The 24740-nt window shown below is 44.8% G+C and overlaps 1 protein-coding gene across 4 annotated transcripts; it reads right to left on the minus strand.

The window, feature by feature from the left end:
• VDAC3 (voltage dependent anion channel 3) lies at positions 1-24000 on the minus strand. Of its 4 annotated transcripts, none has more exons than XM_082230512.1 (10): positions 23844-24000; positions 15785-15908; positions 14675-14746; positions 12749-12798; positions 7035-7187; positions 6215-6267; positions 5675-5902; positions 4632-4782; positions 2372-2429; positions 1-530 (listed from the first exon to the last, which is right to left on the minus strand). In XM_082230512.1, exons 2-10 carry the CDS (start codon positions 15813-15815, stop codon positions 439-441), a joined length of 888 nt encoding a protein of 295 aa, XP_082086638.1. In that variant the 5' UTR covers positions 15816-15908; positions 23844-24000; the 3' UTR covers positions 1-438. The 4 variants fall into 4 exon arrangements, with proteins under 4 accessions (XP_082086638.1, XP_082086639.1, XP_082086641.1 ...); XM_082230513.1 differs by lacking the exon at positions 23844-24000 and adding an exon at positions 19119-19265; XM_082230515.1 differs by lacking the exon at positions 15785-15908 and having other exon boundaries at positions 23844-23971.
• Positions 24001-24740: the final 740 nt, after the last annotated feature.

The following is a 24740-nucleotide window of genomic DNA, read 5'->3' on the forward strand; positions in this document are numbered from 1 at the left end:
TAACTTCCAAATGTGATTTTGATTTATTTCCACTTTGATGCAAAACCAAAGCTTTCACTACAGCACAGAGACCAGTTATACAAAAGGTCGTGAGGTGCAGGACATGCAGGATGTGATGTAGGAACACAGAAGGATGGGAGATTATTTCCTTTCACCAGATGCTATGCTGTCTTCTGAGGAACACATTTTAAAGAAACTGAGGAACTGAACTGAAATGTAGCACAACCATTACAACTTCCATGCATGCCTTCAAGTATTGCCCTTCATGGTAGGTTTGCACTCTCCAGACTTCAAATGTTGGGGGTTACAACAATTCTTTGGAAGAATATCAAGTTCACATTTTTGAAGTTTCACGGAAGAGTTTAAGGCCAGAACATGTGGGGTTTGTTTTCTCCTTCATCTTCCAAATAAAGATCTAATACTTCATTAAAACCTACATTAAGCTTCGAGCTCAAATCCCAGCCCAATTTTATGGCCGCCAGTACTGAAATTCTTGCCATCAATCAGAGCAGAGAGAGTCAGCTTCACACCTGGGAGAAACACAGTGCCATTATTAAGAGAATACAGCAGACTATCAACCAGTAAGGGAGCACACGGGGGAAAGTCAGAAAAGAAGACTCGCAGCTGAGAGAACCAGTGTGTGCTAGATCTCAAGGTAATTCTTTGGTAAGACTCCCATGCACCGAGGTTTCTCAGGCAAGTTGTTCTCTAGACACACACTGGCTACATTAGCTTCCCTTTGTGGCAGGATTTACTCAAGGCATAATCCAAAAATAGGGTGGCGCATACTGTTCTTTACAGGGCTTGGAACCACTACCCCATGATGCCCTGGAAGTATCACTGGAATTTTCTAACTCATTTTGTCCTACGGCCAAGATGCAATCAAAATTACCGTATTTTTCGCTCTATAACACGCAAATTTTTTCTCCTAAAAAGGAAGGGGAAATGTCTGTGCGTGTTATGCAGCGAATGTGTGGTCCCTGGAGCCGAAAAATGAGGCAAAAATCAAACCGCGCTTCAGGGAGAAGGGAGCTCCGTGAGAGAGGAAGCTGTTGCTTTCCTGCATTCTGCCTCAGGGTCTTACTGCCCACCCGCTTCTGTTTCCTTGCTGTGTTTGCTCAAACGGAACAAAGAGCAGGGAAAGCCCCTCCCCTCCAGGCAAGAAGAGAGGAAAAGCAGAGCGTCCGTCCTTCTATCCTCTCCCTGCTCCGGAGGGAACAATGTTTGTGAAGGGAAGAGAGATTACAGGTTCGGCTTAAAATTCTGATTTGACTTCCTGCTTTTTGTTTTTGGAGACACACAGCATTCAAATATACTTTCTTCCATTTAAAAGGATGAAATCCTTAAACAGTGTTTTGCCTGTAAATTCATGCGATCTGGAAGATTACAGTGTCTGTACCTCTTAAGGGATGGCAAAGCTTAGGTTTCGCTGCTAAATAGTTCTTAATGCAGTTAAAATGCTTTCTTCTGTCATGCTGGTGGGAGGGAGAGGGAGAGGGAGAGGGAGAGAGAGAGAGAGAGAGAGAGAGAGCGAGAGCACGCTTGTGTGGGTGGGTGGGGGAAAACTTTTGCCTTCCTTTCCTCACGTTATAGCCCTCTCCTGCATTCTTAGCCTTCTGTGTTTTTCCTTCCCTCCCCACTTAAAATGTGGTTACAAAGCATGGATCCACATGGATCCTCAGGATCTTTGCATTGGGTCACCCCAAATTCACCATCAGAGCACATAGCATGTCCATGGCTACAGCCTGTCCCCCCCCCAAAAAAAAATCACGCACCCACTGTTGCCTGGGGCTGCAATGGTGCAAAAACGTGGTTGCAAAGCATGGATCCACATGGATCCTCAGGATCTTTGCATTGGGTCAGCCAAAATTCACCATCAGAGCACATAGCATGTCCATGGCTACAGCCTGCCCCCCAAAAAAATCACGCACCCACTGTTGCCTGGGGCTGCAATGGTGCGAAAACGTGGTTACAAAGCATGGATCCACATGGATCCTCAGGATCTTTGCATTGGGTCAGCCAAAATTCACCATCAGAGCACATAGCATGTCCATGGCTACAGCCTGCCCCCCAAAAAAAATCACGCACCCACTGTTGCCTGGGGCTGCAATGGTGCAAAAACGTGGTTACAAAGCATGGATCCACAGGGATTCTCAGGATTTTTGCATTGGGTCACCCCAAATTCACCATCAGATCACATGTCTGTGGCCACAGCATGAAGCACAAAAATGATACGTCCACTGTTTCATTCAGAATATTTTTTCCCTTGTTTTCCTCCTCTAAAAACGATGTGCGTGTTATGGTCAGGTGCGTGTTATAGAGCGAAAAATACGGTAAGCTATGCATTCAATACATTCAACAGTTTACATACCAGGTCGTAAGGTCTGAGTGTAGCCAAGTCCAATGAGGCTGGCATTATTGACTTTGGCCTAGAAAGAAAAAAAAGGAACATTCAACAGTGTTACCAGTTTTTACTTGCTTTCCTGAGAAAGTTTATGAAGAGTCAGCAGTCTTCTAGAACTAGATCTATCAACAAAGAGATGGAAGACGCTGGTAGTTACTGTATTTTGCGCCCCATAGGACGCTCCGGCCCATAGGACGCACCTAGTTTTTTTGAGGGGGTAATAAAGAAAAAAAAAATATTTCCCCCCCAGGTGCGGGGCTGGAAGAACCAGGTCGGGGAACAGTGGGAAGGCATGCTCTGCCTCCCCACTGTCCCCCGAGCTTGTGGGGCTGGCGATGGGGAGAAGTGCGCTGATCCCGGGACTGCAGGCAGCTCTGCGCGGCCACCGGGAGTGGGGCGGAGCTTCGCCCCCGGCTCCCGGTGGCCGCGCAGAGCTGCGCTGATCCCGGGACGGCAGGCAGCTCTGCGCCGCCATCCAGAGCGGGGCGGGACTTAGCACCCCGCTCCGGATGGCGGCGCAAAGCTGCGCTGATCCCAGGACTGCAGGCAGTTCTGCGCGGCCACCGGGAGCGGGGCGGAGCTTCGCCCCCGGCTCCCGCGCAGAGCTGCGCTGATCCCGGGACGGCAGGCAGCTCTGCGCCGCCATCTGGAGCGGGGCAGGACTTAGTGCCCCGCTCCGGATGGCGGCGCAGAGCTGCGCTGGTCCCAGGACTGCAGGCAGCTCTGCGCAGCCACCAGGAGCGGGGCGGTGCTTCGCCCCCGGCTCACGGTGGCCGCGCAGAGCTGCGCTGGTCCTGGGACGGCAGGCAGCTCTGCGCCGCCATCCGGAGCGGGGCGGGACTTAGTGCCCCGCTCCGGATGGCGGCGCAGAGCTGCACTGGTCCCAGGACTGCAGGCAGCTCTGCGCAACCCTCGGAGCAGGTCTCCCGAGGGTTGCACAGAGCTTCCTGAAGCCTGGAGAGCGAGAGGGGTCGGTGCGCACCGACCCCTCTCGCTCTCCAGGCTTCAGCGAAAGCCTGCATTCACCCCATAGGACGCACACACATTTCCCCTTCATTTTTGGAGGGAAAAAAGTGCGTCCTATAGGGCGAAAAATACGGTATATGTTGGCAACTGCTTTCTGAGCATAAAAAGTCTCTACTTCACCAGCCCTGGGTAAAGGAATGGTGCCTACAGTAATGGAAACATTAATGTTATTGCTCTTAAGCATCGATGTAGTCAAAATCCATTCTCCCGTGTGTCACGAAGAGGAAATGATCACATGCAATATAGTCAACATTACCCAGAAGGAAGGATGACTGGATGTTAAACAAAACTTACGGTAAAGGTAAATGGACCCCTGACCATTAGGTCCAGTCGTGGCCAACTCTGGGGTTGCTGCACTCATGTCTCTTTATTGTCTGAGGGAGCTGGCGTGACTAAGCCGCTTCTGGCAAACCAGAGCAATGCATGGAAACACCATTTACCTTCCCGCTGGAGAGGTACCTGTTATCTACTTGCACTTTGACGTGCTTTCGAATTGCTAGGTTGGCAGGAGCTGGGACCAAGCAACGGGAGCTCACCCTGTCGCGGGGATTCGAACTGCCGACCTTCTAATCGGCAAGCCCTAGGCTCTGTGGTTTAACCCACAGCACCACCCGTGTCTCTAAAAAAATCCTCAAAAACACAAAAGGCTTCATTCTTACTAAGATGATAAACCTAAGCCCTCAACCTACAGGTGGAATACTGCTTCATATAAAACAGTACCCTGCATGCAGAAAGGCTACGTTCAAACCCTTCTCCCAGAGGACATGTTCTATATGTAGGAAATTCAATAAGAGCACTCACTCCACCTGAAGTTGGACCTGGATGAAGACTTATCTACCAAATGAGATCTCAATACAGTACGTAGGATTGATACCACTGCCAAATACACCAAAAATCTCACAAACAGTGAAAGTCTTCCTACTCCCTAAGTTGATTCTACACAAACAATTCACAGCTAGCATAAAACAAACAAGTGAATTTGTTTTGTAAGACACTAGTCCATACTGAAACTTTCACTTGAGGGTTCATACTAGAATCACAAGGAAAAGGTTAACATAAAACTTTTGCTATTGTTAAGACTGCTCCAATGACATCTGAGGCATAAAGCCTAGAGGCAAGGAAAATGGGACGGTGCTATACAATTAACTTGAAATTATCAGCACACATGTATAACATACTGGGAAGATGGCAAAATTCTTACCGAGACAGAAGCTTTATCATCCAACTGGTACTTGGTGGCAATACCAAACCGAGTGTTATTACTGCCAGCGGTCCAAGCAAGACTGACAGATGTTTCAATGTTGTTATTAACCTTCTGATAGATGGAGCCACCAAATTCAGTGCCATCATTCCTATTTTTTAAGAGATCAAATGAAGATTCCATTTTGCCTTTATAGAAGTTTTTCAACAATTGCAAATATTTGCCCTTATTCTCTTTACCTCTACCCCAGCCTTATTCTAGCTTGTATTGATTTTCTGTTTCTCTAGTCCGTCCCCACCCCACCCTGCTTTTACGGCTAAGAGTGGCTGACAACAATTTTGAATAAAATGGTTAAATCCATATATATTCCCTTCTTGTCCTGACATTTTTCCTACTAGACTAGAGGTTCTGTAGCTAAAGTTAGACTTAGGTTAATATATGAAGATGCACCAATTATCAGCTGGCATAGGGAAAGATCTGATATAATGAAAAGCATATAAATGATATTTTTCCCCCAGCTGGGTTGAGCGGGAAGCACTTTCTGATATGAAGCAGAAAGACCAAATATAAGCTAAAATGTTCCTTTCTAAACTGCACTCTGAATGCAAGAGCAAGTGAATGGAGATTGGAAGGAGCCATTTCCCATCCAGATCTCCTTAGCTTCAGCATGGGCCTTCATGATGGAATATACCCTGCTCCATGCAAATTAACTGCCTTGGTGCTAGCATAATGTGCGAGAACCAACAGTAATTCAACTGTGCAGTCATTTTCTTTTTAATGAGTTCCTGGATCCTGGCAAATCCTCTAGAAATCTACGGAGACTAAGAATTGTGCTCTTTCATAGGTGGTCAGCGAAGACTTGGTTTGCAACCTTCAACACTGAAGGCAAAGGTCATCTTCAATACAACCTCAAATTTAATCCCTTTCACGTATGCATATTGCCTGTCTTAGCAGAAAGCTGATATTGTATATTTTATTGATTATGTTTTATTATGTTTTCTGGTTTCTGTACATTCTGGCCCCGACCACAAAGAAATACTTACACATTTGTGTGCAGCTGGAAGTCTGCTGCCTTATATCCCAATGCAAAGTTATTCTGTGAAAGTTTGGACTTGGCTGTGTCGAAAGCCATCTGATACCCAGCAAGCCAACCTTCATAGCCCAGAACAGCCCAGCCATGGATGGTTGGTCCAGCGAGGTCAATGTCAACATTACAACCTAGGTTTAGATACTCCCGTTTATAGGATGTCTTCAACTTTCCACTCTTCTTCCTGGGAAGGTGTAAGAACAGGGAATCAAGTTTAATCCCATCTATAACCTCTAGTAGGCATTTCTTACAAACCCATACATTTAGCAGAAAACTGGGCATGCATTACCCCTGCGTGCTACCTGATGTTACATAATTGATTCAGTGTCACTGTCAACATTTCAATACATTCATTTAAAGACAGCCTTAAGCAAAAGAATAGGAAAGCACCTCCTATGTGAGCTAGCAGCCCCAGTACAACAGTCTGCAAGTGGTACCATCACCTATGAGGAAAGCACCCAGCTAAAAGTAGCCCTCTGGAGGGACGAATACTTACCCTGTGTTTGGTACAAACATGGTTTCAAGGGTCAGCTTCAGTCCCTCAGCCAGCTGAATTGAAAAAAGAAAAATACAGTACTCGTCTTTAAAAAATAATTACTTAATAAGTGGTATTTTCTTCCTACTTTAACTGCTTCTATCTAGCATTTCTTGTTCTTTGTAAATTATGGTAGTCTGCAGCACAGAAAAATGAAACAAAATGTATGATGGAAATCCTAGAGAATCAAAAGTTTTCAAATCTTACAGTCTTTGAAAACCAGGCCATTCTACATTACCTCATTATTTAGTACCACCTGTGATAAAATGGAAGGTTCCCAAATTACATATAACTGAAACTATCTCACACTTTTTGCCTCAAATACCTAATTAGCAGCCCAAGTACTTGTTGTTTCTGCATATGTGAATTCATTGACATACTAATTATATTTCTTGGATTGAAACTCAAGAACTCACAAAAGCACATCTAGGCATTAATTTTTGATAGATTATAAAGCAGCCGCACCATTTTACGGTCAAGGTATATTCAGAACACCAATTTTCCCTACCTTCAGAGGTAAGGTGGCTGATAAATGGTGAGAGGACCTTTTCAGCAATGGTGTCTATCTGTAGATATGGTCTGTAGATATCTCCAGATATAATCTACATTACATTACTACCAACCACTAACTTCAGAATCCCTCACCCCCACTTAAAAAACTCCCCACAACATAGAAAAAGCTACTTCAGTCTGGATTTTACACAACCCATTCTTTCCCCATAAGCCTTAATTTCTTCTAGTTTACCTGCTATGCTGAAGTCATGATTCCATTTCCTCTTACCTTATTCTCCATGGACAGTTCTGTCCCCAAAGTGTTGTCAGTGTTCCATTTCTGAGTGAACGTAAGTCCATAGTCCTTGAACTTATATTTGGTCTCTAGGCTGCCTGAGGCTTTGCCTGTGTCTGTGTTGGAGGAACCAGTGGTGATAAATTCCTGTAAACATACCACATTTGAATTACAATGCAATCATGTTTTAAAATGAATATGCAATTCCAGGCAAGCTTTAGTTCCGCCTACACAATATGCTTTATAATCACCCTGTAACATTTATTCACATCTGCACTGGATTTCATGGTCCTACCACATCTAACTTCTCCTTTCTGATGTCTGGAACCAACAATTTAACAACAAACGCTTCATAAGGTACAAAAAGTTACAATATACTGGGTGCTAGACACAGCCACCAGAGTGTTTACTGAAGGGCTCTCTAATAATACAGTTTCAATCTTTCCTGATCTATATCCTGCCCTACTTTCAAATATTATTTTAAGTAATCAGTTTGTGTGCATAAAAGAATTACACATTTGGAATCTTAATACACGGCAGATTTTTAAACAAGTGTGCAACACAGAAGTTGTGTTACATGAGGCTAACACTTCTTTTCTTCAATAGTGTTGAAAGACTCATGCTGCAACTGCTCCATCGACCATCTTAATGGAGCTTGCAGACCACCATTTGAGAACCTCTGGTCTAGGACATTACTGTTTGTTTATTAATTTATTTAAAAGCATCTATAAACCACTTATTTTTAAAATGAGCCTTGCATGTCAGGCTATATATGTTTATTGTTTAGTTGTTTAGTCGTGTCCGACCCTTGTGACCCCATGGACCAGAGCACGCCAGGCACTTCTGTCTTCCACTGTCTCCCGCAGCTTGGTCAGACTCATGTTTGTAGCTTCAAGAACACTGTCCAACCATCTCGTCCTCCGTCGCCCCCTTCTCCTTGTGCCCTCAATCTTTCCCAACATCAGGGTCTTTTCCAGGGAGTCTTCTCTTCTCATGAGGTGGCCCAAGTACTGGAGCCTCAGCTTCACAATCTGTCCTTCCAGTGAGCACTCAAGGCTAATTTCCTTAAGAATGGATGTGTTTGATCTTCTTGCAGTCCATGGGACTCTCAAGAGTCTCCTCCAGCACCATAATTCAAAAGCATCAATTCTTCGGCGATCAGCCTTCTTTATGGTCCAGCTCTCACTTCCATACATCACTACTGGGAAAACCATGGCTTTAACTATACGGACCTTTGTTGGCAAGGTGATGTCTCTGCTTTTTAAGATGCTGTCTAGGTTTGCCATTGCTTTTCTCCCAAGAAGCAGGCGTCTTTTAATTTCGTGACTGCTGTCACCATCTGCAGTGATCATGGAGCCCAAGAAAGTAAAACCTCTCACTGCCTCCATTTCTTCCCCTTCTATTCGACAGGAGGTGATGGGCCCAGTGGCCATGATCTTCGTTTTTTTGATGTTGAGCTTCAGACCATATTTTGTGCTCTCCTCTTTCACCCTCATTAAAAGGTTCTTTAATTCCTCCTCACTTTCTGCCATCAAGGTTGTGTCATCTGCATATCTGAGGTTGTTGATATTTCTTCTGGCAATCTTAATTCCGGCTTGGGATTCATCCAGCCCAGCCTTTCGCATGATGAATTCTGCATATATGTTAAATAAGCAGGGAGACAATATACAGCCTTGTCATACTCCTTTCCCAATTTGGAACCAATCAGTTGTTCCATATCCAGTTCTAACTGTAGCTTCTTGTCCCACATAGAGATTTCTCAGGAGACAGATGAGGTGATCAGGCACTCCCATTTCTTTAAGAACTTGCCATAGTTTGCTGTGGTCGACACAGTCAAAGGCTTTTGCATAGTCAATGAAGCAGAAGTAGATGTCTTTCTGGAACTCTCTAGCTTTCTCCATAATCCAGTGCATGTTTGCAGTTTGGTCTCTGGTTCCTCTGCCCCTTTGAAATCCAGCTTGCACTTCTGGGAGTTCTCGGTCCACATACTGCTTGAGCCTTCCTTGTAGAATTTTAAGCATAACCTTGCTAGCGTGTGAAATGAGTGCAATTGTGCGGTAGTTGGAGCATTCTTTGGCACTGCCCTTCTTTGGGATTGGGATGTAGACTGATCTTCTCCAATCCTCTGGCCACTGCTGAGTTTTCCAAACTTGCTGGCATATTGAGTGTAGCACCTTAACAGCTATATATGTTACTATTCAACAAAAAAAACCCTTCTAGTCAGCTTGCCTACAGTATACCTTTGTTGGCTATTTAGAGCCTAAGAGGCACACACAGACACCTATAAGCTTTTGTGGCCACCTAAAGCCTATTTTTATGTGCCACAGGAACCAGGCAAGTAGCTGATGATAAATAGCCAACTGCCTAATCTAAAGTTATGAGTCTGTGGGCGCAGCCCATCTTTTTAGGTTATTTTTGTACAGTGATTAGCTTGTTGGTGCTAGATGCTAATGCTGCCTTAGATGCTGTACAATTTCACACACATACAAGTGCCTGACAACAACTTACAAGCTAATGAGGAAGAGAAGCAATTGGAAAAAAGAAAAGAGGAAGGCAATTTTAGTTCAGAAACATGGTTCAGCTTCAACACAGATTTCCCCTGGCTTAAGAAGGATATGACATCTTGGGTAACTTTGTGTGTGTGTGTGTGTGTGTGTGTGTGTGTGTAGCGGCCAGTTAAAAATAATTCCTAGATCCTCTTTAAAAAGGTTGCGCTGGCGCCAGTGGAGGAGAAACATTTCATTTAACTTTCTTTGTTTGCTGAGTGGAGAGAAAAGAAAGAATCTTGCAGTCATATGATCAGACCAGGATTTTCCTGGCAGCTGCAACAAGATCTGAGTGGGGAAAGCAAGAGTGCACACAACATATGTTACTTTTCATCTTACAACTGTCATATGTGATGGTTGCTTAGACCCCCATATGTCTGGAGTGCCAAGCTCCACTTAATCTGAGCCAATCCCCAAATTCTGCTTTTGACGTGACATTTCAGCTCAGCACATACATGTGAAGTTTTAAGTCTTCATGATGTCAGACAGATCAAAAAGAAAGGCCACAGCAGCATAGAGGCCTTCTAGCTTTACATGACTTTGTTGAAACACATGATGGCCAGGAACGTAACCCCTGCATAAGGTGTGAGTTACCTGTACTGTGCAGTTTGCAGAAATAAATTTCCTGAAACAATTTCTGAAACGTTCCAAATTTCTGAAACGTTCCAAACTGGAACGTGTCCAGAGGAGGGCAACCAAAATGGTCAAAGGCCTGGAAACGATGCCTTATGAGGAACGGCTAAGGGAGCTGGGCATGTTTAGCCTGGAGAAGAGGAGGTTAAGGGGTGATATGATAGCCATGTTCAAATATATAAAAGGGTATCACATAGAGGAGGGAGAAAGGTTGTTTTCTTTTGCTCCAGAGAAGCGGACACGGAGCAATGGATCCAAACTACAAGAAAGAAGATTCCACCTAAACATTAGGAAGAACTTCCTGACAGTAAGAGCTGTTCGACAGTGGAATTTGCTGCCAAGGAGTGTGGTGGAGTCTCCTACTTTGGAGGTCTTTAAGCAGAGGCTTGACAACCATATGTCAGGAGTGCTCTGATGGTGTTTCCTGCTTGGCAGGGGGTTGGACTCGATGGCCCTTGTGGTCTCTTCCAACTCTATGATTCTATGATTCTATGAGCAGAACTTGAATACTAATGGTCAAAGGGGTGGCGCATGACAACCAACAAACACCTTGGGAAGGAATAGAACTCCAAGGAGGGCAATGAAGTGCCACACACCACACTAAAAAGTCTTTCTAAGATCCCTGCATTTAAGAGCCTTCAGAAGATGCTGCTCACATATCTTCAGGCTTCTCATAAAGTGTGAGAGTCAGCAGCTAAAAAAGTTAACTCCCCAGACATTCTCAAGAAGCTGAATTTCATGCCTGAGGTTCCACAGTAAGCAATATGAATATGCATAAGAAGTCTTGTCATTATAAATATACAAACTGCTGCAACTTCCAGGACCACCCTCTTTTCATATACAGTGGTACCTCTAGATACGAACGGGATCCGTTCTGGAGCCCCGTTCGCATCTAGAAGCAAACGTAACTAGCGATGGCACGTCTGCGCACGCTGCTTTTCGGCGCTTCTGTGCATGACGTCATTTTGAGCGTCTGCGCATGTGCAAGCGGCGAAACCCAGAAGTAACGCGCTCCGTTACTTCCGGGTTGTCGTGGAGCGCAACTCGAACGCACTCAACTCGAAGCATATTCAGCCCGAGGTATGACTGTACAAGCTCAGCCCTGGAAAAAGTCATAGATGTTTTCAAGCATGTGAAGGCCATTTCTCTCTCATCTCCACATGTGACATTTGGAGGGGCCAATGGCTGCCAAACCTTGAGCACCCCTCTTAAGAGAAAGGGGGTGAACCTCTTTCAGCCCAAGGACCACATTCCACATGGGTCACCCTCTCTGGGAGCCACAGCCCACACACATACACCCTGCAAGCAACCAACCAAACACACACACACACACACACACACACACACACACACACACACAGCGTTTAGGATTCCAAGAGGAGGTTTTTAAAAAGCTCAAGTCCTGCTGCAAGGTGAGCAGGGATGCTACTGGCTGGATGGGGAGCTCTCCATGAGCCTCCAGTTCCTCACCAACTATTTCAGAGATTTAGTCACCAAGTGATACTACTCAGAAATACTAACTTCTAAATTTGAGGCTATCAAAAATAGCATGCCTGTGATCACACTGCTGTCTCCAATTCTTTTGACAGTTCAAGTGCAAATGCTACTGATGTATGGAGCTGTACACAATGCAATATTTAGTGTCTGGTTAACCACATTTACGGGACGCGGTTGGCGCTGTGGGTTAAACCACAGAGCCTAGGACTTGCCAATCAGAACGTCGGCAGTTCGAATCCCCGTTATGGGGTGAGCTCCCGTTGCTCGGTCCCTGCTCCTGCCCACCTAGCAGTTCAGAAGTGGCTTAGTCATGCTGGTCACATGACCCGGAAGCTGTACACTGGCTCCCTTGGCCAATAAAGTGAGATGAGCGCTGCAACCCCAGATTCGGCCACGACTGGACCTAATGGTCAGGGGTCTCTTTACCTTTAACCACATTTACTTAGCCATTAAAATGGATTAGGAATGGCAGTGAGCCATGGTCCAAGTACACAAACCTGAAGGAGAGATATATAACAAGAAAGCAAATACGTGGTTCTCTTACCAGCTGAATAAACATCCAAAAATCAGTGTTGCATGTAAAAGGGAGAAGTCACGTTAGAAGTTAGCATCTTTAATAAGTCAGTGAAGGTGAACCAATCAAAGTATCTACACTGCCACTTCCATTTGCAGAGTCAGATTGTTTAAGCCATAGTTCTAGCTCTAAATTCCTTCAAATGATCACCTCTCCCACTACAGCTATTCTGAACATGGCAGACAAGTAGACAGTTCATTTTTCACCACTCTAAATCCTTTCTTCACAGTTTACTAACAGCTGCTCTATGAGATGTCAAGCACTCAGGAGTCAAGCCTCAAAACACTAAAGCTAATACTGCATGGAGGGGTCCTATGTATAACCTTCAGGACACTCCAAACATACAGGAGAAGCAGAATGTTAGGTGTGTACATTGACTCTGCCAGTGCTGTAAAGGTAATATTAGTGCTCCACAAACTCTCCTGTTACAACAATAATTCAAAGTACTCATTACTTACCACTCCGCTGGAAGACTTGGTCTTCAACTCTAGCTTGACCATTCCAAACCCTGAAATTGCCAAAACATTAGTTTCTTATTTATACCACAATAAATGAATGAGAAACAAAGCCCAAGAAGTAACAAATTGGGTGCATCTGCCTTTAAAAGGTGCTTGAGATGAGCACCAATAAAAAGAGAGGCCAGCTTAGCTCTAATGGTAATTCTAGGAATCACTTGACAGAGACCCACAGATTTTGGCAGGCATTGGAAACATCAGGTTGACTGAACAACTCTGATTCAGGGAACTAATGGCTTCTCATCTCATTACAAGGGTCCTGTTGGATCAGATCTAGCACTCAACTACCACAGCAGCCAAACAGATGCCTATGGAAAGGCCATAAACAGGATGTGAGTACATGTTCACTTTTTGGAATCGTGCCAAGATTTGGACGCTTTGGGTGCATTTTAATTACAGTACCTCCAAAGAACAGCTAAAAGACAACAAACCCCTTTAAACTCAGGGAAACTGATATGGGGCTCACCTATGTTATGCCACACTTCATATTCTCAAAATTCCACTAAAGTTGCAGCATTGCTGCAGAGACAATCCCTTGCTGAATATGCAAGCCAATATGTGGCGCAGAGCCTGCTTTAATAAGCCTAGAGTGAGCCAATAGGAGGTTCCATTCATCTGAGAATTTAAGAAATGGCCTTTCCTTCCTGCTAGTGCTAGTTTTTAGCTAGTTGTGTTGCATTTTTGGAGAAAATGAATATACACTTTAAATAAAATATAGCATTTAAATAAAACAAGCATTAACTAAAATATCAAGGGATGAAAGCAAGGCCATCAATCCAATAAAAACTCTTAAGGATGGATGACAGATTGATAGTGAAGAAGGATAGAGAAACTAGGCAAAGGAGCAAGAACACTTCAAAGCTGTGAACAAAAACACCGTATTTTTCGCACCATAGGGCGCACCTGACCATAGGGCGCACCTAGTTTTTAGAGGAGGAAAACACACACAAAAATATTCTGAATCAAATGTTGCACTGAACTATTTAAAGCCACAAAGCGGGCAGCTCCTGTTTGCTGCTTTAAACTGAGCCTCAGAGGAGGGTAGGAAGGGGAACCATGGCTTATCTAAGTCCAGTTAATAATGCTGAGCCTGACTTGTGGCCATCAAGATTAGCCTGGCCGTCTCAGTGGAAATCTGGGGGGCTGAGGTGGACTTTCCAGTGGTCAAAGTGTGGTTGTGTCTTCCTGCCCGGCATCTATTTCCTGCCCTCTTTCCCCCCTGCACCCTGCTTCGAGGGAAGGAAGCGGAGCCATGGATCCCCTGCTCGCAACTGCAGTGGATTCCCTCCACTTTGAAGCAGGAAAGTGGGAGAGGAGCTGCTTACACGAGTGTATGCTGCTCCCCTCCCACTTTGCTGCTTCAAAGGGAGCCGGGGAGGAGGGAATCCACTGCAGCTTCCCCCACCTCCCACAGAGCCCGCAGAAGCCGTGAGCTCTTTAAAGGGGCTGCGCGGCTCCTCCTGGCTTTTCTGGGAGGTGGGGGCGGGAATCCCCCACCTCCCACAAAACCGGCAGAAGCCGCCAGCTCTTTAAAGGGGCTGCGCGGCTTCTTCTGGCTTTTCTGGGAGGTGGGAGAAGGGACTGATGCAGCCAGTCAGTCCCTTCTCCCTCCTGGGGAAAAGCCCGCAAGAGCGCACGAAGCTTGTGTTTGGCTCTTGGGGGCTTTTCCCACCTGCCTCCCCCCTGCATTTGCTCCATAGGACGCACACACATTTTCCCTTGCTTTTTAGGAGGGAAAAAGTGCGTCCTATGGTGCGAAAAATACGGTATGCCATTCTTAACACATCTGAAGACCTTTAGCAACAGATTTCCAAAATATTTAGAGAATATATGCATAATGCTAGCATTTGTGGCCATTGTCCTACTTACCATATCCTTTGTTGAATACATCCCTGGCAGATTTCCCCAGGTCACAGTAGGATGGTGGGATAGCCATGGGGTCTGGAAAAAGCAAAAAAACCAGTACATATTTGGAAATAAATGAGCATGTATGAACACCATTCTCAGCAATTTCTTGCCACTACCTTACACATCACATATGATGAAGAACCATGAGTCTATTCATAAATCTTCCTTTTCGACTATCAGGAATTTTTTCGGGGGCAAAAAAATAATCCAAAATTTGATAGAAAGATTTCATAGTTCGAGTTCAACAACATATTTATTCCACGGCACAGTCTGTTAAGCCAACAACTTCTTTCTCTTGTGTATGGTTCCAAGAGTAACAGAATGGCTCCTTTGTATCAACAACTTCCTCATCAACCTTAAAAGCCTTTGATCCAAAATTCATATTGGCTCCCCCCACCCCACTGCCACCCACAGAAAATTGCCAGGCCTGTGGGAAGTGACAAGTCTTTTTACAGCAAAGCCAAACTCCACTAAAGATACTTGCTGCTTGATTACTTGGAGAAGTAGTTTCGTTGCATTATTCCCAACTCCATGTACTGGAAAACCTTGTCTTAAGGAAATAAATTTATTGGTAAAAATTAAATTGGCTGTTGACTCTACCCTATGCGGTGTTGACCTATTGGGCTGTACAGAGAAACATAGCTTATGCATAGCTATCTTGCTACTCTCAAGCTTCTATTTCCATTTCCCCCATAAAGCATAGCAGGGGTTCTTCTGAACTTTGCTGAAGAAGAAATCTATTCTTGGCACATTCCTCTCCAATGTCACCTTCAGGAAGATAGCAGCGGTCAAAACGCAGGACTGCTTTGCAAGTCTGACATGTGGGATATCAGCAAGCCAGCTTTGTGCTGCTGGATAACATAACTCTTGCTTTTAAACACATCATCTTAGTATTAAGGTTCTAAAAAAAATTCTTTAATATCTGAACTTCCATATACATATAAATACCTGGGGGTGTAGGTAGCTTTGTGCTGCTGGATAACATAACTCTTGCTTTTAAACACATCATCTTAGTATTAAGGTTCTAAAAAAATTTCTTTAATATCTGAACTTCCATATACATATAGATACCTGGGGGTCTAGCAGGACCACAGATGAACATGGTTGCAGACTTCTTATTTCACAATTTAGCTCCTAAATCATTTACTTCTCAACGTGAACCTACAGGATTCTCCTCTAGCTCTTTGATATACACCTGTCAAATATGGGGGGAAATGCATGCATCATTAAAGATCAAAGCTATCACTTATAATACCTGCAACCACTACTTTTATACTCACTGTAACGCAATGTTTATACCAAGCCTTCAAGGACAGCATGACAGGCAAACTTTAAAAAAATACACATTAATTAATATCACTACCCTACTAGGTTTAACCCCTGAAGGGAAGGAGCCGCTTCATATAAGTCCAGAGGTGTGAAAAGCATGTATGTGCAATATGTGGGGGATAGGGACAGGGAGATAGGATATGTGGGCATGTGCACTGGGAAACTGTTTACAACTGGCTTCTCAAATGTACACATAAGTTATACATAACACTCACATATGACAGGTCTACTTGAAGGGACCCTTACCTTACTATACATCAGAACAACCTTGGAAAAGGGAATATGATACCTATAAGAATTCAGGAACAACCTTAAACTCATGGGATAGGCAGAGGGAATGAAAAGTTACATTGTTTAAGGAGGTTAATTTTCCTGAATATTGAGAATTCTTTTTTAAGGTGTGTGTTTTTTTCTAATAAGGACCTCACATAATCACAGAATTGTAGAGCTGGAAGGGGTCACAGGAGTCATTGTCCAACCTCCTGCAACGTGGGGCTCAAACCCACGGCCATGGGGTTAAGTCTCATGCTCTACCAGCTGAGCTATCCCAGGTATAAACTCAGAATGATTCATTATCAAACGCCTGCCAGCTATAGAGGCTCCAAGCCTCCTGCTTGGGGGGAAAGGGAGTATCTGTATGCAGTCAGCTCTTGTAATTACTGGCAGCAGTGCATTCTGAATTCAGCCATTCAATTCCTAATCCAGCTCTTCAGTTCACTCAGGTGAGTCAATTCTTTCTATAAAGCAGATTCACTAAAAGCATGGATCCAACCTAAGCCTGACCATTCAAAGTATTTTTAACTCCCCCCCCCCTTTGATTTCTTCTCCCTTTTGCGTTCACATGTAATTTGTGCCCTATTCCCACCCCTAAGTACAGGCAATTTCTTCCATCCCTCCTCCCTGCTCCTTGTACATTCACTTCCTCCTATACCTCTCTATCCCCAGTTTATCATGACTTTTAGAGCTGCTGCTTGAATCTGTCCCCTGTGAGAGGGGGTGGACTGCATTGCTAACACTGATCTGGAAGTGGGCTAGTTCTTCTTCTTTGGCGATCACTCGTAGCCGAGTAAGATTGTCTTCCACGAACACGGTTTTAACAATGAGGCCCTAAGTGACTGTGGAGGCCAATTCTGGATCGACACATCCTTTCACAGTGGGGACAATGGTTTCCAGGGGGAGTTGATCACGGTGTGGCTTTGCCAAGCGTGCCTTCCTCTTAGCACATTTCTCCCTTACGTCCTGAGTTCGAGTGTCACCTTTGGTAAAGGCTGTTCTCCAACTGGAACACTCACAGGCCAGTGTTTCCCAGTTGTCAGTGTTTATACTACATTTTTTTATATTTGCCTTGAAACAGTCTTTAAACCTCTTTTGTTGACCACCAGCATTATACTTTCCATTTTTAAGTTCGGAATAGAGTAGTTGCTTTGGAAAGACGATCATCAGGCATCCGCACATGACCACTCCAACAAAGCTGATGTTGAAGAATCATTGCTTCAACACTGGTGATCTTTGCTTCTTCCAGTGGGCTAGTGCCCAATGGTGGTCCCCAGTCCTCATTTTCAGAAATTATGATCTATACTAATTGGCGCCTATAAAAAACCCTTGTCAACTGAATGCAAGGCAGGAAAAGGAAAATGTCTGAAGACATTTATACTCCCAAGATAGACAAAGCTACTAATCACCAGAGTTTTCTTTTTCCCAACCCTTCCTTTTCTGGTGAAATTCTGTAGCGTGCATCCATCATTTCAGCCTAATATAATGTTTTACCACCAAGCCAGCCCAATGAAAGATACTGACCTACTGTGCGCCATCCATGTACATTGTAGTACTGCACTTTAGGAATATTTTAGATACAGTGGTGCCCCGCAAGACGAATGCCTCGCAAGACGGAAAACCCGCTAGACGAAAGGGTTTTCCGTTTTTGAGCTGCTTCGCAAGACGATTTTCCCTATGGGCTTGCTTTGCAAGACGAAAACGTCTTGCGAGTGTTCCGATTTTTCCCCGCTCCCCCCTTTTTCTAAGCCGCTAATAGCCTTTTAGCCGCTAAGCCGCTAAGCCTTTAATAGCCGCTAATCCGCTAAGCCTTTAATAGCCACTAATCCGCTAAACCGCTAATAGTGTTGCTTCGCAAGACGAAAAAACCACTAGACGAAGAGACTCTCGGCGAGGCACCACTGTAAGAACAATTTGTATTGCTGTAGACATAATAGCTTTCAAAGGTAGCATTAGAAGCAATTATTATTATTTTGTTCTTTTCTTTTTGCTCTTCCCAAGATTTTTTTTAAAAAATTCACAATACAATAAAATTGTATTCAGAACAAACAGTATCAAAGACAAAAAAGAGAGGAGAGGAGAACAAGTAAAGAAAGAGGGAAAGAGAAGAAAAGGAACATTAAGAAACATTATAAATAGCGCCAATAATGATAGTAATAATCATCATCATTAAGTTTATTTACATCTTGACTTCTTCCACCCCCTGCCTCAAATAAGAGATTGTATTTTTAAGGAAATTAAATTGTAACATATTTAGCATTATTGATCTGCAGTGTTCCAGTTTTGAGACTAAGAGATCAGTGGAGAGAAAACCAGAGTACTAATTTATTGGCTTTTACAAACATATTGTTTCATTCATGATTATTTTTTTAAGTTTTCAAATTGAAGCACACTCTGCTTTCAATTAATGTGCTATTTCTAACAGGTTTCCCAATTGGTTAATTTTCAGCTGAACCAGAAGAGAAGGCAAAAGAGTTATTGTAAGAAAGCAGTACTGAGTTATGTGGGGGCTTTGTGCTCCAAACAATCCTTGGCACTACCACCTGTCAGGGTCTGTACAGACTTAACGTCCATCAGGTATAGTGCCCAGCCAGCCTGTATTGATTCACATCTCAGCCATTTCTGTATGTGCCAATGCCACATACTGAATGAAACATGGATTGGATTTTCATATTCCAAAACTGCAATTGTTGTGCAGCTTTTCAAGAAGTTGCAGTCAAATGCCAGACATTCTGACATCAAATCATTCCAAGTTCAGTGCTGGCACCAACATATCCAGCATACTTAGTGTGTGGCTACTTACCTGGCTGCATAGCACGACTATGAGAAGCTCAAAGGCTACTTCTGTCATCCCCAGCCAGCATGGCTATGCTGTCTGTTGATGGGAGTTGTAGCCCAAAACGTCTGACAGGCAACAGGCTGACGAAGGCTGAGCTAAGACCTGCCTGTTTACAGCTCTCATACAACAGGGTTTAAAGTAAGCACTCAAAACCACCCACCCACTTCTCCAGTCTATCCTGGGTGTAAAAAAATTGCTTCCTTGAGACAGTGACAAAATTCACTTTGATATCTATAACTATGATAAGGTAATATTGGCCTCTCCTGGCAAATCTGCCTGCCAATCCAATGCTCCTATTATCTTTGCCACTCAAAACGTTTCCTATAGCTCTAAACCAACTTCCTGGTTAGCGCTAACATTTTAAAAGGTTGGCATTTCAGAAGCAAACCAAAGCAGCATGAGTTTAACCATACTACCCTTTCATTTTCAGCAGCAGCAGCTCCCTCTTTGGAGTTGCTCTGCAAGGAATCACAACTAGAATGACCATGAAGAAGAGAGGTAAGCAGGTGTGGATGAACCTGGGCCCACACGACTGCAAGAATAGATATATACACTTGAGCAAGATTGAGAGGTGCTACTGAATGCAGTCCACCTGCAGATTTACAATAGTCCTGGAAGCCAAAAGAGCCGGGCAACCCCCATGTCCACCCAATACAAGCATTGTGGGGTTACTACAAATTTCAGGAGGTATCACAGACACACACAAAAAGCCCTATGGCCACAGCACTTATTGTGGAATTATCAGTATGGAACTTCCCACCCTTAGTTCTGCATCAGAATAGTAATATTTTTCTTTAAAATAAAATGCCCAATTGCTGAGATTCCAAGCAATTCCACTGAAATTTTCACGAATGTGACACCTCAGGAGATTTCACAAAAGTTGTATGTCTATCTACAACTCTCATTCTTCTATTTAAAGATGGATGAATAGGAATTCTGTTTACGCTCTAATTCAGTTATTGCCAGGGCTTAAGCTTGCAAAGATTTACTTTTGACTCCAGTTAAACATTGCTCTCTCTTACATCCATAATTTACCAGCATGTCTGTCAGACACAGATAAGTGGAGGCCTTGCTTAAAATTCTTGCTCAGCCTCAAAGCTCTTTGGATAACCATGCCCCTCCAAATGAGGGGGCAGTACAAGCTATCCTGAGCTCTTTGAAAGAGATCAAAGCAGAAAATACCATGCATGTACAAATGAACATCACCATCTCAAGACTCTCTCTGTGCAGATTTTAAAATCTATGCTTTTCAGAGGAAGGCCAACACATTTTTAAACCAAGCCACTGAATTCCAATAAGCCTACTGACAACTGCTGACACCAAGCAAGTACGAACCACCTTTAACTGTGGTTTTATTGTCACATATTCCCTTTTGCTGTTACCCAAAAGCAGAGTTAGAAACACAGATATGTAAACTAATTGCCAAATGGCACCTTAAACCTGGGTTACGGTCACCACAACAGAATATTTAAGCACTATCCTTATCTCTATACTGCTTTACATTTTAAAGAAAAAAACTCAAAATGATTTACAACACAACACATTAAAACATCAAATAAAACAATCCAGAATAAAACAAATTTAAGCCTCAAGGAAAATATTTCAGATTCTTCTCTAGGTGACATTTTGCTTTCCACATATTTATTTATTTACCTACTTAATTTATAGAGCTGCCCCATAGCAGAAGTACTTTAGGAAGCCAGTGTGGGATAGTGCTTAGTGTCGGACTAGGACCTGGGAGATCAGGGTTCAAATCCCCACTCAGTCATGAAGCTCACTGAGTGAACATAGAGTCAGTCACACTCTCTTAACTTACCTCAAAGAGTCATAAGGTAAAGGTAAAGGTAAAGGGACCCCTGACCATTAGGTCCAGTCGTGACCGACTCTTGCGGCGCTCATCTCACTTTATTGGCCGAGGGAGCCGGCGTTTGTCCGCAGACAGCTTCTGGGTCATGTGGCCAGCATGACAAAGCCGCTTCTGGCAAACCAGAGCAGCGCACGGAAACGCCGTTTACCTTCCCGCCAGAGCAGTACCTATTTATCTACTTGCACTTTGATGTGCTTTCGAACTGCTAGGTTGGCAGGAGCAGGGACCAAGCAACGGGAGCTCACCCTGTCGCAGGGATTCGAACTGCCAACCTTCTGATCGGCAAGTCCTAGGCTCTGTGGTTTAACCCACAGCACCACCTGCGTCCCACTCAAAGAGTCATAGTAGGGATTAATTGGGGGTGGGGGGAAACAATGTACTTCTTGGAGGAAAAGGTGGGAGATAAATGCAATAACTAAGTTATTCTGCCTACCTGCTTAAGAAAGCTGGAGGGGCCAGCCAGATGGAGATGTCAGTTGCCACCTGGCATTCAAAGATCTCCATGTGGTCACAATTGGACCTGCACAGTTCGCAAAATGCACCTGATGCCTGGCTAATTTTGAACACTGCTCAAAAGAAGAGGAAGAAACCATAATAGCTTGTGCTTTGCACAGCAAAGGTCCTAGGTTCAATTTCTTGGTATCTCCATTTAAACAAAAAAGGAGGATCAGGAAGCAGGTGATGTTAAGCCCCGGAGAGTTGCTACCAGTCAGAGGAGGCCATGATGAGCTACACCAGGCTCCCATCACCCCTTGCTATGGGCCATGCTGGCTGGGGCTGATGGGACTTTCAGTCCAGCAACATCTGGAGGCCACTACATTGGCTAACCCCAAACTAGACTGATAAACAACCCGATGCCACACAAAGCAATTTCACACATTCCCATAGTTCACCCGTCAATAAACTGCATGTAGAATTATTAATTGCATCTTTATCAGCCCACCTTTACTACTTGTTCTCTAAACAGTGTTCAAAATTAGCCAGGCGCCAGACTACTGGCCACTTGTGACCAAGTGAAGCTGCTTGGGCACTGCCAGGATGGTGCCTGACATCACCACCATCTGGAAGTGCATACCTGGGAAGCTTGGGGTCCTAACTGTTTTCACACACTAATGCCACATCTTGTAGAATTCTATCAGTTACATTTTATCTGCACAATCAGAATGAATTTCAGGAACCAATATGCTTTTTCTGTGCAGCCTGAGCAGGAGCAGTGAACAATGTTATAGTGAAATGTTGCTTGTCTTCACTTACCCCAACCCACAGTTCACAGTTGTGAATAATATTCTTATGTTACGAATGGTCTGTTACCATTATGAAAAACAGGTTGGAATAGGCTACAGCTGCTGTATTTCAAAAAGTGAAAATCCGGACACACACAAAATACCACTTTTGAGCTATTTTTTTGGGAAATCAGCAAAAACGGCACTGCTGACATGGCTTACCATACATCTGGATTCTCCCAGACATTTTGCCGATTTCTGCTGGGACAGTGCTTCCAACTATAGTAGTCTAGGAAATTCTGGACGTATGGCAACCCTATAATAGGCTGATATATATGTGGGCTGTCCCTGGATAAAGTGACTTTTCTTCTTTAAGCTCTCAAAGTTCTTAACCTAGCTCAGGCTTCCTCAACCTCGGCCCTCCAGGTGTTTTTTGGCCTACAACTCCCATGATCCCTAGCTAGCAAGACCAGTGGTCAGGGATGATGGGAAATGTAGTCTCAAAAATATCTGGAGGGCTGAGACTGAGGAAGCCTGACCTGGCTCAAAGTTGTCATCTGTTAGTCAGATGTTTAACTGATAATCAATCATGATCAGTCCATCATTTGAAAAATAAAGACTTTAGAACAGTTTTGCCCCAAAATGGAAACCAGATGTTCTGTTCTGGTGGCTATAACCTTGGTTTAATGAGCCATTTGGTGCCTAGCTTATATATCTGAGCTTCTGACACTACCTCTGAAGAGCTTGAGATGGCAGACAAGCCTGCACACTTTCACCTGACAACAACCCTGTGAAGCAGCCTATGCAGAGAGATGGGGGGTGGGAATCCCCAAAGCCATCCAGTGAGCAGAGATTTGAACCTGTGGCTTCCTCTTGCTCTCAAAGCTTTTTCTCTGGAACGCACTTGCATAATAAAAATTTGCTGGCACCACACTGATTTTTTTATACATTGGAAAGCACGATTAGCAGTGCCCTCGGTATCTTGACACTTGACAGTCTTGCTCTCGTACTGAAACTATTCATACTCCGCAAGTATTTTTTTCAGAAAAATACTTTGATGCCATATTATATCATACTACACTAAAGGTTCAGATGTTTCCTTGGTTGCCCTTGAACCTTCCCGCCCCGCTTGCCAGCTTCTCCCTTTGGGATCCACTGCCTCAATTTCTTCATTGGCTTTTATTCTCATTTTGTCTGCCGAAGATCGCAGGGCGCTTCACAACGCCAAATACATAAGACGCCGCCGCGGGGTGCAGATGGGGGTGGGGGGGGTCTCAGCGCCTCCCCGCCGCCCCCTCCCCCCTCGCGAGCGCGGCCTTGGCAACAGCCCTCAGGCGGCGGGCGGGCGGGCGGGGGCTGGAGGCCCGCCCTCGGAGGAGCCCCTCGCTCGCTCGCTCGGCAGCCCGGGAAGGGCGGAGGCGGCGGCGGCGGCGGCGAGGGGGCAGCGCTTCCCCACAGGCCCTCGGCGCCCCAGGCCAGGCCGGGCCCTCTCCGCGCCCTCCGCCCGAAGCCCCAGGCGGCCCCGCTCGCCGTTGCGAGGGCGTCGCCGGGCTCCGCCAGCCGCCTTCCTTCCCTCGCCTTCCTTCCCTCGCCGCGCACCTCAAGGGCCGCCGCCTCCGCCGCCTCCGCCTTCTCCGTCAGTCCGTCCCTCCTTGTCAAGCTGAAGGTCTCGCCTCCGTCTCCGCGCACTGCGCAGGCGTAACGCTCGGGGCCCGGCTCTGGCCCCGCCTCCCTTGCCGGAGCTTGCGTCTCAAGGCGCAGGCGCGGCGGCACTAGCCTCTCTTTCTCTTGCGACATCTCTGCGCAAGCGCACAGATGCCTTCCCTCGCCGCCGGCTGGTCTTGCGGCGGGCAAAGCAGCCCGTGGAATTGACGAAGGGGTAGGGAACCCGGGGGTCATCTAGTCCAACCCCCTGCGAGGCAGGAAACCTGCTCCACGTGGGGCTCGAACCCACAACCAGGAGATTAAGAGTCTCACGCTCCACAGACTGGGCTGCCCCTGTTTTTTGTTGTTGATTTTCAATTACAAATGAATTAGAGATAAAAAAGAGAACAGTAAAGATAATACCAACAATAACAACATTTGTCCATTTATTCCTGCTCTGCATTGTCTCGTTTCTTAACCAATTACTGAGTCACAAGAGAACTGTTGTTCTATGACTTCTAAGCTTAGGAGTTTTTGGTGAGTTACTTTGTCCAAAAAATTTGAGAGTCTGTGTACAGTGTCCACTGGATCACCTTTATACACATGTATAAAAGCTCTAGTTAACAAGACATAGTAAACTCTTACAGAAGTTATACTAGTTTTTCTTCTATATGCTTGGTAGTTCTATCTTTAACAATACAGTGGTACCTCGGGTTACATACGCTTCAGGTTACAGACTCCACTAACCCAGAAATAGTGCTTCAGGTTAAGAACTTTGCTTCAGGTTGAGAACAGAAATCGTGCTCCGGCGGTGCAGCAGCAGCCAGAGGCCCCATTAGCTAAAGTGGTGCT

This window comes from Podarcis vaucheri, assembly GCF_965113315.1.
Source record: "Podarcis vaucheri genome assembly, chromosome: 7".
NCBI lineage: Eukaryota > Metazoa > Chordata > Lepidosauria > Squamata > Lacertidae > Podarcis > Podarcis vaucheri.

Bases quoted from the DNA above. Each gene is read 5' to 3' on its own strand.
- VDAC3 (XM_082230512.1), bottom strand. From the start codon at position 15,815: ATGTTCATCTGTGGTCCTGCTAGACCCCCAG. The intron at 7,188-12,748 runs GTAAGTAATGAG...GTATGTTTACAG, and splicing joins CCAAGTCTTCCAGCGGAGTG to GAATTTATCACCACTGGTTC. The intron at 4,783-5,674 runs GTAAGTATTTCT...CTTAAAAAATAG, and splicing joins TTCCAGCTGCACACAAATGT to GAATGATGGCACTGAATTTG.